The sequence below is a fragment of the Sorex fumeus genome, unplaced genomic scaffold, assembly GCF_029834395.1.
Source record: "Sorex fumeus unplaced genomic scaffold, SorFum_2.1 ptg000246l, whole genome shotgun sequence".
NCBI lineage: Eukaryota > Metazoa > Chordata > Mammalia > Eulipotyphla > Soricidae > Sorex > Sorex fumeus.
The window spans coordinates 244985-260312 of NW_026606303.1; the positions used below are offsets into that span (position 1 = coordinate 244985).

A 15328-nucleotide genomic window follows, 5' to 3' on the forward strand; every position below is an offset into this window, starting at 1 on the left:
TGCAGTGCTGGGGTTGAGCCGGGGCCTCCCACATCCGAGCAAGAGCCCCCCCGCCTGAGCCGTATCTCCAGCCTCCCCCCGCTGTCTTGTTTTGTTCTGTTCTGGGGTCACACCTGGCAGAGCCCAGGGCTTTCTCTCGCTTCTGTGCTCGGGATTATTCCTGGCGGCCTCCGGGATTGAGCCTGGGCAGCGCTGGGGCTTCGCTCTCCAGCCCTTTGACCCCTGCCTTGCATATCTTTACGCAGGGCGGAGCTCACTCCTACACTGCACATCACCGTTAGCGTTTATGACAGGAATATAGAATGATTCTGTGTGGCTTCATGGAAGTATACCTCGACAATGTAATTCCATACGTGCACACACAAGCGTTCACACACACACAGCGACTCATACATGTACACGTAGTGCATACCGTATGTACACAGGCTTATGGGTGTATACACACAGGCACGTACCTGCATAGACACAATGCGCGTGTGCACACAGGTGTGTGTAGACATGCCCAGAGGAACGTACGTGCACGCATACATACATGCACACAGGTCCGGGCGTGCCCTGTGGGAGCCTCCCGGTTCGCTTGTTGGCTGAGTTGCTCTCTGAGGTACCAGGCTCCCACAGAGGGGCTGGCCTTGCTGGCATGGAGCCTGGGGCCTCACACACCACGCGCAGGGCAGAGGCTTTGGCATCAACATCCTGAGTTCAGTTCATGGCCCCCACCTTGCCCAGCCCCTCAGCGCCCGCCTCCCCCCATGCCAGGGGTGCTGCTTTCTCTCTGCTCCGGCGCCTGAACTCGCAGTCTCGTTCATCTCCACGGTTGGCTGAAAGAAGCCGTTCGCTCCCGGGCTGGTTTCCTCAGGGAGCTGTCTCGGGCCCAGGAAGCACGTGCGTGCCCCACCGCTCAGGCCAGGAGGCTCAGGGAACACCGCCGCCCGCCTTTCCTAGTTTTTATTTTTGCTCTTTGGTTTTGGGGCTCACCTGACAGTGCTCAGGGACTCCAGGCGTGGTGCTTGGGGGCTGCTCCTGGTGGAGGGGGTTTGAGCCCAGGTCTTGTTGGAGACCCCCAAGGCTGTCAAGCTCTTCCCAGCCACCCCTTGAAATCAGAGTTGAGTGCACTTCCCGGCAGCACTGCACGTGGCTGGGCCCGAGAGCTCGTGTGCTCCTAGAAATTTTATTTATTATTTGGTTTTGGGGCCACACTCAGGGGTGCTCAGGGCTTATTCCTGGCTCTCTGCAGGGGGTGGTGTCACTCCTGACGTTGCTGGATCTTGAACCTCTGAAAGTACCTCCCCCCACCCCCCCCACCCCACAATAGATTCTTTGGCCCTGGGGAGAGCATTTAGTAAGTAAAGTAAGTAAAGGCCCTCCCGTTGATCGTCGATTTGCTCGAGTGGGCCCAGTAATGTCTCCATTGGAAACTTTATTGTTACTGTGTCTGGCATATCGAATACTCTCGGTAGCTTGCCGGGCTTTTAATCTGACCAATATACTTTAAGTGTATTGGGGAGTCACGGCCAGATCCTTACGCAGAGGCAAGGATGAGCCGCTCCCTGGACAGAACCAGGTAGCTCGAGAGCTCGCAGCAGGCAAAGCAGCAGTGGACAGCCTGGGCCCTGCTGGGCCCGTTGGTCAGGAGGCGTTTGGCAGCAGCTCAGATGATGCAGGGAAGCGGCAGGAGCAGGGCGATGGGTCAGGCGTGGCCGGGCAGAAGGAGCGGACGTCCTCAGCCACCCCCGCCCCAGCCCCCGCCACCGTGTGCCTGAAGAATGAAGACCAGGTCCCACTGTGTCCCCGCCTGCAGGGGCCGTTGTGCCGCAAGGAAACTGGGTCTGCAGAGCGACCATGAGCGACCACGAGCCCAGGACAGAACGGACAGGACCCCCGGTCCCCGCGGCCCTCCAGCCCACTTCCCTCCCCTCCCACTGTCTTTGCCTCTTCTCTCCTTCCCTTTGTGCTTGGTCTTCCCCTGAGCTGCCCTTGCTGTCCTGCTCGCTGGGCGTGAGCCCTCACACATGCTCACCCACCACTTGTTCCTTTTTTCCCTGGATTTTGGGCCACACCCCAGCAATGCTCAGGACTTCCTCCGGGCTCTGCACTCAGGAGTCACTCCTGGTGGGCTCGGGACCCTATGGGGTGGGTACCTGGGATCCAGCTCGGGCAGCGGCGTGCAAGGCCAGCGCCTTCCCCGCAACTTTACCATTCTAGCCTCTCATCCCCCACTTTCGAAGGCAGATGGCACAGGGGTCTTTTATGGGGTCACACCTAATGACCCTCAGAGGCACGGGGCCATTCCCAGAGACAGGAGTCTCTGGTTAGTGCTATTCAGGCCTGGGGCGGGTGCTGGGGAGAGCGAGGTGAGCTGGAAGGAAGAGGAAGAGAGAAGGGCCAGGCTGCCCTGGGGAGACCCTGACGGACGGACGTGCAAGGCAGAAGATGCTGGAGCCGGCCTCAAGCTCAAGCCAAGGGCTCAGCCTTAAGGAAGCTCAGGCCAGAGTGGGCTGTGGAGGGGGCTGCCTCCGGCTCTGCAGAAGAGTCTCTGGATTCCCACGAAGCCCGTCAGTGGAGCTCAGGTCCTGTCCAAGGATCTTCGGGAAGGTTTCAAGACGCTTCTGCTGAGAGTCGCTGGCCCATATGCACGGATGCAGCGCTGCTCCATCTGCTTTGCTGAGGATAGCCGTGTGCATGCCCGCGTCCGCCACCCCCACCCCCTTCACGTCTCTTTTTCCTTTGCAGTTGCCAGAAACCTCCTCTCGCTATGCCTGCAAGATCTCCAGCACCACCGCCCTCCAAGAGGCACTGAAGGAGAAGCAGCAGCACATTCAGCAGCTGCTGGCCCAGCGGGACCTGGAGAGGGTGGAGGTGGCCAAGGCCACGAGCCATGTGGGGGTGATAGAGCAGGAGCTGGCCCTGGCCGGGACGGGCACGACCAGGTGACGTCTGTGCAGACGACAGTGCCGGGGCCAAGAGACGCTTGCGGCAAATGCTGGGCGCGACCTTGGTGCAGGCAGTGCAGGGAGAGGCCGTGGGTCCCCGTCTGCCGTCGTTGAGGTGGCATCCGGCGCGTGGTTTGATCACATGCCCCTTATCCTCACCCCGTGGGGGTTCCGGGAGCGCCAAGTTGTCCCCGCTGGTGCTTTCGTGGTGTGGTTCCCTTCCGGCCTTCCAGAAACGCTGCAGCTTAGGTGGGAGACGCGTTCAGTGTGCCGCGGTGGCAGGTGGCGGTGCCAGCCCACAGAGGGCTGTCGGGGGCGGGCGAGGACACTCACGCGCAGTTGCCTCCACAGCACGTCCTGGGGCTAGGGGCCAAGATGGACAAGCAGCGGGCCATGCTGGAAGCGAGCGACCGGGAGAGGGTGGAGCTGCTGAACCAGCTGGAGGAGGAGAAGAGGTGAGGCCGTGCCCCAAGCTGGGGAACTGCCTCGGGCGGGGCGCGCCAGCCTTCCAGGGCTGTGAGAACCAGAAACCACCGGGTGCCCAGTCCTGAGCGTGGCCTCATGGGGGGAATGGGGGGAGCTCACTGGAGCCCAGGCACCCCCGGCCCTCACTGCTGTGTCCACGTGGCCTGGTGTTCCGGAGACATGTGCTGGGTGGCTGGCAACTGTCGTATCCCAGTGGGGCCCTGTGGGAGTCCCTGGGGTTAATCCTGGGCGGGAGGAAACCCGCAGCACCCATGGGGCACGGCAGCAGACAGGCAGGGCGCAGGCCAGGCTGCAGACAGACGGACACGGGATGCCGGCCAAGACGGTCTTCTCAGATGGGCTCCCGGCAGTGTTGTGCCCAGGGGCACTGCCAGTACCCGGCTCAGCTCCTCAGCTGCACATGCCGAACACTCCACGTCCCCTGGGAGCCCCTCCTGCCCCCCCAGCCCCGAGTCGTTTGCTGCTTCTCCCCCAGGGGCTCCGTTGTTGTCCCGATGTGGGGACAGGAGCTGGCTGACAGGAACTAGTATTCGCCCCGGGTCAGTCTTTAATGACCTCTGTTAGCTGCGAGGCAGAAAAGGCTGATATGACACTGCGCCTGTGGCGTTGGCTGGAAAGAGCTTCCTCCTGTAGCCTGCGGGTCCCACCCAGTGCTCGCAGCCGAGGGGACTCACCGACTTTCTTTTTTTTCTTTTTGGGTCAACCCAGCGATGCTCTGGGGTTACTCCTGCCTCGGCACTCAGGAATTACTCCTGGCATTGCCCAAGGGACCATAATGGGATGCTGGGAATTGAACCCGGGTCGGCCACGTGCAAGACAAACGCCCGCTGTACTCTCGCTCTGGCCCTCGCTGACTCTCTCAGCCCTCCTGTGTGTGGAGCCGGGGGCTGGGTCGGGCGCGCATCTACAGGGTGGTGGCCCACATGGGGGGCAGCAGTGACGCCCCTCACAACTCTCCCTCTCCCCCACAGGAAAGTGGAGGACCTCCAGTTCCGAGTAGAAGAGGAGTCCATCACCAAAGGCGACCTGGAGGTAAAGCCCGGGCAGGTCCCAGAGGCTTGCAGGGTGCAGGCAAGGATGCGGGGTGGCCTGGCCGACCCCGCCGGGACCACTTCTGCTGGAGACTCCGAATCAGACAGGGATACCTGGGATCATGCACCTGGCAGGGCCCGGCTGAGGCACCTCTGCTCCTTGGGGCTGGAGGCTGCTGTTGATGAGCGTTTTTCTCTCGTTCTGACAGTTGGGTCTACGAGTTTGCCTCAGCTTTGATTTTCAGTCGAGCAGCACAAATCAAATCCTTTAGAACCCCAGTTTTTTAAGGCATTCCTTAAAACAAGAAGGAAACAGTCAGTTTGCAAAAGAATGATTTCTGTTTCTGCTTCTTTTCCTTCCTGTTTTAAGTTCATGGAAATTTTGTTTTCCCACCAGAAGGAGGTGAAGGCCCTGCAGGCGGCCTCCGAGAAGCTCGCCAAGGAGAACGAGGGGCTGAGAACCAAGCTGGACCATGCCAACAAGGAGAAGGCGGACGTGATCGCCCTGTGGAAGTCCAAGCTGGAGATGGCCATCGCCCCGTACCAACAGGCCATGGGCGAGCCGAAGGCGTCCGTGAGCCGGGGCGTGGGCGCCGAGGCGGCCGAGCTGGCCGAGCTCAAGATGCAGATGGAGAGGCTGCAGTTCGAGTCCCAGCAGGAGGTAGAGAGCCTGAAGGCCCAGCTGGCGGCTGAGCGTGCAGCGCACGCCTTTGAGCTGCAGACGCTCAGGTCGCGGCTGGTCAGGATGGCCCAGGAGCAGAAGAACAGCCTGGAGGCCGCGCGGGCCAAGCTCCACCAGACCGAGAACCAGCACCTGGTGGAGATGGAGGACGCCCTGAACAAGCTGCAGGAGGCGGAGACGAAGGTAAAGCACCTGGAGGGGTTGCGGGCCATGTGTAGTCAGCAAGCCCAGGCCCTGGCCAACACCACGGCACAGCTGGAGGCCACCCAGCAGAAGCTCTTGCAGTTCGATGGGCTCTGGAAGGCCAGTTCCGAAGGTAAATTGGAAATGGAGAAGCTCAGGCAGCAGCTCCAGGTGGCTGAGCGGCAGATTCAGGAGTTAGAGAATGCAGAGCGGGCCGAGAGCGGCAGGTTGGTACTCGGGCGCCCTCGCCCACTTCCATGCTTGCTCCCTGCATGCTGTGTCTCTGTGTACTTGCCGCCGTGTTCCGGCTTGGTGCTGACAGGTCTCCCGGTCACGTCCCGTGCGGTTCCCTCTGATGGGACTGAGAACGTGTCGGCATGATTTTGGGGCGGTCATTGGTCCCCAGCACCCGGATGCCATGCTAGCCTAGGCCCTGGCTAATCGGGCCCATCTGGGGTCTTTCTGAAACAGAGAACTCTTCACAAGGCCAGTGAGAAAACAAGATAGGAGCCCCCAAAGCAAACCTCGGCCCCCCCGCCTTGGGCCCCCTGCGTACTCGCTGAGTCCGCCCAGACCCTTGGACTCGAGGCTGGCCGCAGGGGTCTTTCCCTGACCTTGCTGACCACCTGCTCGTGTGACTGCTTTGCTGTCCTCTCCCCGAGGCGCCTCAGTTTCCAGCTGGTGCTCAATGCCTCTGAACCTCTGAGCTCCCTCAGGGCTGGTGATGTGGCCCATCTTGATATTTCTCATTGCTGACCCCTCCCTGCCTGCAGCACAAGCCCCAGCCCAGCCCTGCAGAGATTTCATCCCTTTCAGCCTCTAAGGGGTGCTTGGGCCATGTCCGCCTTCCAGCATGGCCTCCTGCTGGCCACGGGCATGGACTCTCACGGTAGCCCTGACCCTGGGGAAGGACAAGACAGTGAGATCTGGGCCAAGCCGAGGAAGCTGCAGTTCTCACCAAGGGGCCCCGAGAAATGCCCTTTTCCTCCTATAGGATTGTGGTGGCAGAGACGCGCCCTCCCAGCCGCCCCCCTCCCACCCCCCTGGCGCTGTGCGCTTTGTTGGAGAAACTTCTCTGTTGGCCAAGTTGGAAGGGCTGTGGGATTTGTAGACAGGACTGACAGACATAACAGAAGGACCCAGAGACCCCCGGGAGTTCCTCTCAGGATCAGGACTCCTTAGCTGGCATTCCAGAAACAAATGGAATCAATTCCTAGGACACAGCAGGGGATAGGTGACCCACTTGTTCGCATCAAGATGTAACAAACGTCAAGTTCTGGTGACTGCTGCCTAGTGGATTAGAGGTTCTTCATTTTAAATTTCATATTGAAACCCCTCAAACTTTTAAAGTCACAGACAAGAAACTACAAGAAAGTAAATCTTGGGGGCCAGAGTGATAGTACAGTGGGAAGGGCATTTGCCTTGCACACGGCCTACGTGAGTTCGATCTCCAGCATCCCATAGGGTCACTGTCATTGTCACTGTCCTCCCGTTGTTCATCTATTAGCTCGAGCGGGCCAAAAAAAAAAAAAAGATAACCTGTTCTTCCCTCCTTCCCCTCCCTTTCCCTTTCTTCCCTGTTTCCTCCCTCCCTCCCTCCTTCGTATCCTTAGCCTCCCTCCTCCCTTGCTTACTTCCTTCTTCCTCGCCAAGCCATGGTCTGGGCTCTGGGGTCCTCCCGCCCAGCAGTAGTGGGTCTTTTCAGCTTGTGGACCGATCTCAGGCTCGCCCAGTGGTGCTGCAGTTCCAACTCGGGCCTGGTGTGTACTCCAGCCCTTTGTGCCGTCTCCCTGCCCCTGGAAAGTCAATCTTTCTCATAGGCTTTCTTATTTTCTGGTCGCTCCAAATTTAGGTCTAGAAAACGCCTCTGTTTGAGCCGTTTTCAGTAACCACTAGACAGTCATCACCAGAACTGATGGCGCCAAGGCCTTGGCTTCGAGAGCTTCAGGAAATCGCGCTCACCTCATGCCTCTGTTCTTTGGGGTTGTGTTGGGTCATGGGCTTCTCATACGTGTTTTCTGTTTTGTTTTCCCCTTCCTGTTTCTGTTCGTCCCCTTGGTCCATTCACTCCATCCTTGTGACTCTGGTAGGCCGATAGCCTGGCCGAGGAGCTGCAGGGGAAGGAGCTAGCGCTTTGTCGTCTTCAGGAGAACTTGAACGAAGCCGGCCGAGTGAAGGAGGCTTTGGAGAAAGAGCTTCGGACTTTGGTGAGTACCAGGGGAGTCGGACGCTGATCTTCACCTTGCTGAGGGCAAAGCGAAGCCTCCTCAGGCGAGCTCGGCCCTATCGCCTCTGAGGCTCACGAGCGTGTCAGCTCGAAAGCCCCAGGGGCTGTGCGAGCCCCCATTGGGGCAGCAAAGGTAGGTGCGTTGCTCTGTCCCCTCTGTGCCCTCCGCCTCTGCCTGATCAGTGAGTGGCCAGCGATGCTCCCGGAGTGCCGGGCTCCTTCCTCCCCTCAGCAGCGCCTCAGGCTCCTCTCCCGTGCCCCCTGCCCCCTCGGCTCTGTGTCCCCTGCCAGCCGGGAGCACTGGGGGCTCACAGCAAGGGGAGGGGGTGAGAGACATGCGCTGGGAAGGCTGCTTTTCTGGAACCTTCCAGACACCTTCCTGCACTGGATCAAAGTGTGTTTTCTGGTTTTCTTTTTAGGATTTGTGTGTGTGTGTGTGTGTGTGTGTTTGTTTGTGTCTTGGGCTTTTTAGTATTCAGCTGTGCTGAGACCTTCACCTGGTGGCCCTCAGGGGACCACATGGAATGCTGGGTATTGAACCTGGGTTGGGCACATACAAAGCAAAACACCTAAAGTATCTGGTTGTTTTTGTTTTTGTTTTCTTTTTTGGCTTTTTGGGTCACACCTGGTGATGCTCAGAGGTTACTCCTAGCTCTGCACTCAGGAATTTCTCCTGGCGGAGCTTGGGGGACTACCTGGGATTCCGGGGATTGAACCTGGGTCAGCCACGTGCAAGGTAAACGCCCTCCCCACTGTCCCATCACTCCGGCGCTGGACCTTGATGAACTGGGCCTTTCCATTGAGACAGTACTGACGGGGTCTCGTCAGGACCCGAAACTGAGCCCTGAAGGAGCCATTCAGAACCCTGCGGGAGGTTTCCAACGGAATCGTCCTTGCCGGGGCAGCATGGACCCAGCACACGCAGCATCACAGTGTATCTGTGTATGCTCGAGAACATGTGTACACACGTGTGTCCACAGCCATGCACACACCCCAGTATACACACATGGGCTTCTGTCATGTGCAGACTCATACGTGTCCTTGGACATGCAAGCAAATACATACATACTTGCACAACTCACTCATGTTTGCCAGGCAGATACACACTGGGCATTGATAGCTGAGTTTCGGGTGGATTATTTTTGTTTTCTGGGTTTTTTGTTCTTGTTGTTCTTGTTTTTTGTCTTTTTGGGTCACAGCTGGGGACATTCAGGGGTCAATCCTGGCTCTGCACTCAGGAATTACTACTGACGGTGCATCCCCTATGGGATGCTGGGGATCAAAGGCGGGTCAGCCTTGTGCAAGACAAACACCCTCCCCGCTGGGCTATTGCTCTGCCCCTGGGGTGTGTGTATATATATATATATATTTTTTTTTGGTGGTGGTGGTGGTGGTGGGGGACTAGTGCCATGCCTGTCAGTCCTTGGAGGCGACTCCTGGCTTTGTGCTCAGGATATTCCTGTTAGTGCCGGGATTCAGACCGGGGCCAAGTGGCCTTACTCAGTGCTCTCTCTCTCCCAGCCCCCAGATGATCACCATGTTTATTGGGGCTCCCCCCAAACTCGGTGTTACTCCTGGCTCAGGGTCTAACCGTCTGGCTGTTCTCGGGCACCTGGACCATGTGCCAGCCCTTCAGCCCCAATATCTATGTTCTAAGTGCAAGTTCATTTTCATGAACATTGGGTGTGTGTGCTGTTGAGCAGAGCAGAGTCGCCATGTGTGTGCGGGTATGTTTGTTTGTGTGCGTTGTGTGTGTGTGTGTGTGTGTGTGCGCGCGCGCATGTGTGCGTGTGTGTGCTGGGGGCAGGCAGGGGGCCTGTGGCTGATGATGGCCCCCGGCTCCCCGCAGTGGGAGAAGGTGGACGTGAGCCGCAGCCAGTTCCAGGCTCTGCAGGCCGAGCACGCCAAGTCCACCACGGAGAGCCAGGCGCAGCACGAGGAGGCGCTGCAGGCCCTGCAGAAGCTGCTGCTGCAGGCGGAGAAGCTGCAGGCGGTGCAGGCGGAGAACGGGAGCCTGCTGCGGGAGGTGGCCGAGCTGAAGACGCAAGTCGACGAGGCCAAGGTGTGTGGGCGCAGGGCCGCCGTCTCGGGGTCGGGCTCTGTTGGGGGCCTCGGCCTGCAGCCTCAGACACTTCCTCCGCCCGTTGGCGCCTGTGAGAGCCGGAAGGGGGTTGCTCCCGGGGCGCCCGGCAGAGCACATAGAAGCCCAGGGACCCCAGCTTGGGTTGTCCGTTTTGTTTTTAGCTTGCTCAGTAAGTTCAGGCCTTCGTGTTTTCACTTGATTGCTCAAAGGCATTTTTTAGTGTATCAGAGAAATGTTAAGGTTCGAAGCTCAGTGGGGAGAAATAGAGCGGCTGGAACTAGTGCAGTGAGAGGGCACTTGCTGTGCACGTGACCCACCGGGGGATCCCCAGCATCCCCCGGGGTCCCCCAAGCACCCAGGAGGAAGCCGTGACCTCTGCCGGGTGTGAACCCCAAAACAAGAAGGAAAATAATGTACACACACATATATGTGTGTACATACATAACATGTACATATGTGTACATCTTTATATCCATATAATAAGTGTATTTTAATTCATATGTACATATTTTGATACATTTTTAGTTTTCCACGCTTGGTCCCATGTATAGTTTATACATATATGTGCTTGTATGTATATGTGTGTGTATACATATCTATAAGCCAGTGGATAGAAAACGGAAGCGAGCTTACATCAGAGGAAACCAGGGCTGCTGAGTGGCGGCCATGGCCCGCGTGTGTGTTGGTGCCCGGCCTCTTTCCACCACGCACCAGAGCCAGGGCTACGTCTCCTCTCTGGACCACCTGCACGGCCCAGTTCTGTGGCCAGCAGCCTCGTGTGCATGCTCAGGTCAGCCACATTCCGGTAACCTGACCGTCAGCGGTCAGCTGCCCAGCGCACGCCAGTAGCCTGCTGCGGCTCATGGCTGTGGAGCTGGACAGAGAAGATAGCCCTTGCTGCAGAAAGTTCTGGAAAGTACATGGCGGTTAAACTATGGTGTGCATTGAGACTCAGAAACGAAGACGCACAACCCGTTGCTGACGGGCAGGGAGAGCAGGTGAGGGAGACCCTGGCCCGTGTGCGGCCACTCCTCCTGGAGCCCCTGGGCCCCTCCCAAATTACTGCAAACACTGCCTCCCATTGTTCATCGATTTGCTCGAGCGGGCCCACTAATGTCTCCATTTTGAGACTTGTTGTTACTGTGTTTGGCAAGCAAAACCTGTTGGCTTCAGTCTCCAAAGCTGGTGGATTAGTCTGGATTTTCTATAAAGTGTAAAACTTTTGGGACTAAGTCCATTTCCTGCCTCTGTTTGTCCCTGTGAAAATCGTTTGGCAAGTAGTGGTTGCTTTTCCCTTCCCCTCCTGCACAAAGTTCAAAAACAAAATACTTTTTGTAGTTCTTTGAATTGTACTGAAAACTAGTTTTTTAATGCATCCCTTCTATGACAGAGTGATGGATTTTATAATAGAAGAATTGAAGTGGGGGGAAAAAAATCTTATGCCCCAATGTCAAGATCCAACTGTCCAAACTTCCGGGGAGCTGTCAGGAATAATTTCAGATGGCATTTCAAAAATAAAATTGGCTGCTAGTAGAATGGGTAGGGTGCAGCCTTGTACTCGGCCAACCCAGGGTTGATCCCCAGCATCCCGTATGGTCCTCCGGCCCTGCCAGCAGTGATCCCTGAGCACAGAACACTGAGCGAGACCCGAACATCACCAGGTGTGGGGCCCCCATCCACAAAATAGGCAGGTAGTTATGTTGACCCTAAGAAGCTAACTGTGTTAGAGCCTCTCCATCCTGCGTGTGTGTGCGTGTGTGAGTGTGTGAGTGTGTGCGCGCGCGTATACACGCGTGTGCAGGTAAGACTACTCTGCCATTTTCATTTCTGGTGTTTAGGCCACATTAAGTGCTTGGCTTGCTTGTGCCTGCTTGATCTCATTCTTGTTTCCATTCTTCCCCGCTTTTGTTTCTGTAGTCATTAACTTACCCAATAACATCAGAGGCAATTGAGCTGATGTCGAAGGATCGCAGGGCCCTGAGGTCAGAGAATCAATTGCTGGCGAAGGAGAAGCGCTCTCTGAAGTCAGAGAGAGGGTCACTGCTACTGAAGCAAACAGAAGCCGAGGCCAAAAACTCTTCGCTGCGGGAAGAGCAGAGGAAGCTCTGGCTGTTGAGCCAAGCGATTCAATTAGAAAAGGAGAAGGTCATCGAGGCCAGGCGGGCCGCAGAGAAGCTCTGGCAGGAGGAGCGGCTCCGCCAAGAAGCCCTCGAGGCGGAGAAAGAGAAAGTGCTGGAATTGGGCAGGGCGGTGCAGGAGGAGCTCCAGAGGGTGCGCACAGAGAACGAAGCACTGCAGGTCACTGCAGGTCGCCACGGTGGGGCTGCAGGGCCTGGTGGAGGAGCTGCAGATGAGCAAGAGCGGCCTGGTGGCCGAGTGTAAGAAGGGCCTGGAGGAGAGGGGCCAGCTGGAGGAGCATGTCAAGAAGCTGGTTCTGGAGAAATTCAGCATTAATACTTTTGGATTTTCTTATCACAAAAAAATTAAATGAAGGACCTCAACCATCAGAAGTTTATCATCCAGTTTGAATCTATTTTTGTTCACTTGAATGTCTTCTAGTTCTGTCAAAAGTGATAAATAATGTACCATCCAGGCTACATGTATAATAAGAACTTCTATAATTATATGTATGATTTTGATGTATTTTCCTCTGGAGATTATCAACTGTCTGACAAGTGAAAGATCTGTATCAATTGAAATTTTTAGTAATAACCATTATTGAATTTGTTTCACAAACTATGTAAAGCAGTATTAAAACTTGAGCGAACAAGTGTCCTATATCTACTTTAATAAAATTATTTCTTTTTTGCCAGTGATAACTGATTATTCTCAGGTTTATTTAGAAAAGATTTTTGGCTAGCAATGAAGAACTATAGAGTCAAATGAGTCAAACAGTTTCTACAATGGAATTCTGATACACCAATTTCTTTTTGTTTCTTTATGTTTGTGCCACCCCTGGTGATGTCTTAGGGCTTATTTATGGCTCTGCACTCAGGAATCATTCCTGGCAGTGCTTGGGCAAACTATATGGAATGTCAGGGATTGAAGCCAGATTGGCCACCTGCAAAGCAAATGCCCTACCAGCTGCACTATTGCTCTGGACCTGTAAACCATTTTCTTAAAAGTGTTTATCTTGGGCTAAAGAGATAGTGCAGTGAGTAGGGTACTTGCATGTGGCCGATCTGGGTTTAATCGCAGGAATCCCATCCAGTCATCTGTGCCCTGGCAGGAGCAATCTCTAAGTGCAGAGGCAGGAGTAAACCCTAAGAAGCACTGGGTTGGGAGTATGGTGCCGCCAGCAGGTCAGTCTGTACCTGTGAGTCGAGTGCATCAGCAGCCTGATGGCGCCTTCAGACGTCCAGGTACCCCCAAATTGCTGCCGTGCGATTGGCCAGACCCCAAAAGGTTGGGGCAGAGTTGACCAAGAAAGTAAACAGGAAAAAGTTAGGTATGTGGGAGATACACCCACACCACCTCCAGTTCAGCTATATAATTAGAGGCATGGCCTCTCTGGTCCCTGATCGAGCTGTTTAACGGCCATGATCTCAGAGACTCAGAAACAAATCTCGAAACTCAGCAACTTTTGGCAGAAATGCATCCAGCTCGCACAATAGGTTACTGTTGCCGGGCCACCCCAGGGGGGAAAGGGTGCTGTCCCTCCGCCTGCTCCCCCTTGGGGGCTCAGTGGCCACCATCCGCCAGAGGTCATTGGACAGTCAGGTTTGGGCCCACAGTGATGAGACATGTGGGGCCTCATGGGATGGGGGTGGAGCCAGCCTTTTCCTCCCCGTCTCAATGTGACCCCAAGTCGCCGCCCATGAACGGCCTCTCTGGCTCCTGATTAAGGTGCTTAATGACTATGATCCCAGAGACTCAGACACAAATCTCGGAATCCAATGGCTTTTGGCAGAAATGCATCTGAACCCTGCAGTAGGTTACTGTCGCTGGGCCATTCCAGGGAGGAAAGGGTGCTGTCCCTCCACCTGCTCCCCCTTGGTGGCTCGGTGGCCGCCATCCTCCAGAAGCCATTGGACAGCCATTGGCTGTGGGATTTGTAGACAGGACTGACAGACATAACAGAAGGACCCAGAGACCCCCGGGAGTTCCTCTCAGGACTCAGGACTCCTTAGCTGGCATTCCAGAAACAAACGGAATCAATTCCTAGGACACAGCAGGGGATAGTTGACCCACTTGTTCGCATCAAGATGTAACAAACGTCAAGTTCTGGTGACTGCTGTCTAGTGGATTAGAGGTTCTTCAATTTAAATTTCATATTGAAACCCCTCAGACTTTTAAAGTCACAGACAAGAAACTACAAGAAAGTAAATCTTGGGGGCCAGAGTGATAGTACAGTGGGAAGGGCATTTGCCTTGCACACGGCCTACGTGAGTTCGATCTCCAGGATCCCATAGGGTCACTGTCATTGTCACTGTCCTCCCGTTGTTCATCGATTAGCTCGAGCGGGCCAAAAAAAAAAAAAGATAACCTTTTCTTCCCTCCCTCCCCCCCTTTCCCTTTCTTCCCTGTTTCCTCCCTCCCTCCTTCGTATCCTTAGCCTCCCTCCTCCCTTGCTTACTTCCTTCTTCCTCAACAAGCCATGGTCTGGGCTCTGGGGTCCTCCCGCCCAGCAGTAGTGGGTCTTTTCAGCTTGTGGACCGATCTCAGGCTCGCCCAGCGAGTCCCCACGGGGTGAGTGGCGCCCAGCGGGGCCCGGAACCACTGTGGCAGGTTTGTGTGGCGTTTCGCGCTGTGCTCTGCCACTGAGGCCAACCCCTCCCTGCCCCCCCCCCCCCCCCCGGGGTGGCTCAACGAGGTTTCTCCCTCCAGGCTGTGCAGACAGCGGAAGATGCCAGGCAGTTCATGGAGCAAATGACCCAAGAGAAGACAGAGACCCTGGCCTCCCTGGAGGACGCCAGGAACACCAATGCGAAGTTGCAGAGTGAGGTGGTTGATGGTGGTGACCAGGGCTGTGTAGGCCCGGCCTCAGCCTTGAGAGAAACCATATCCTGGGCCAGAGCGATAGCACAGCAGGGAGGGCGTTTGACTCACACACGGCAGACCCAGGTTCAATCCCCGGCATCCCATATGATCCCCTGAGCACCGCCAGGAGTAATTCCTTGAGTGCAGAGCTAGGAGGCATCCCTGTGCATTGCTGGGTGTGACCCAAAAAGAAAAGAAAGAAAAACCATATCCTTAGTCACTCAGCGAATACACTCAGGGCTTGGGAGGAGCATTCTTCATTCCGAGTCCTCTTTGTCTCTGTCAGGAGCCTCTAGTGTCCGTTCTTTTTCGGTCTTTTAAGCCACCACCAACAGTGCTCAGGGTCTGCTTCCTACAGACGGGGCTTCCTGCACCGGTGCGCTGCAGGACGCCCCTGAGCCGCGTGTCTCCGGCCCTTTGCTATTCAAACTTGCGTCTTCACGTCTGATTTGTGTCCCCATCCATGCCACTGGAAAACAGAAGCATTTGACCAGGTTTCTTTTCTCTTGGTCTCGAAGTCGGATCCCTTAAAGAAAACAACTTGAAGAATGTGGAAGAGCTGAAGAAATCGAAAGAGCGTCTGACTGTAGAGAATCAAGAGATGGAAGAATTCAAGAAAGAAATGTAAGTTTATGTCCTATGAGAGAAATTGCTTAATTAAATCACTTCAGTTTGGACCGGAGCCATAGTCCAGCCGGTAGGGCGTTTGCCTTGCAAGTGGCTGAC

General features: G+C 55.9%; 1 protein-coding gene across 1 annotated transcript in view; it reads left to right on the top strand.

The window, feature by feature from the left end:
• Positions 1–15328, top strand: part of LOC130018275 (CAP-Gly domain-containing linker protein 1-like) — a 29711-nt gene that overhangs the window by 7951 nt on the left and 6432 nt on the right. The window contains 8 exon segments of the mRNA XM_056109003.1: positions 2731–2905; positions 2908–2927; positions 3282–3385; positions 4388–5543; positions 7403–7507; positions 9398–9601; positions 14450–14576; positions 15121–15226. Coding sequence (XP_055964978.1) covers positions 2731–2905; positions 2908–2927; positions 3282–3385; positions 4388–5543; positions 7403–7507; positions 9398–9601; positions 14450–14576; positions 15121–15226 — 1997 coding nt within the window.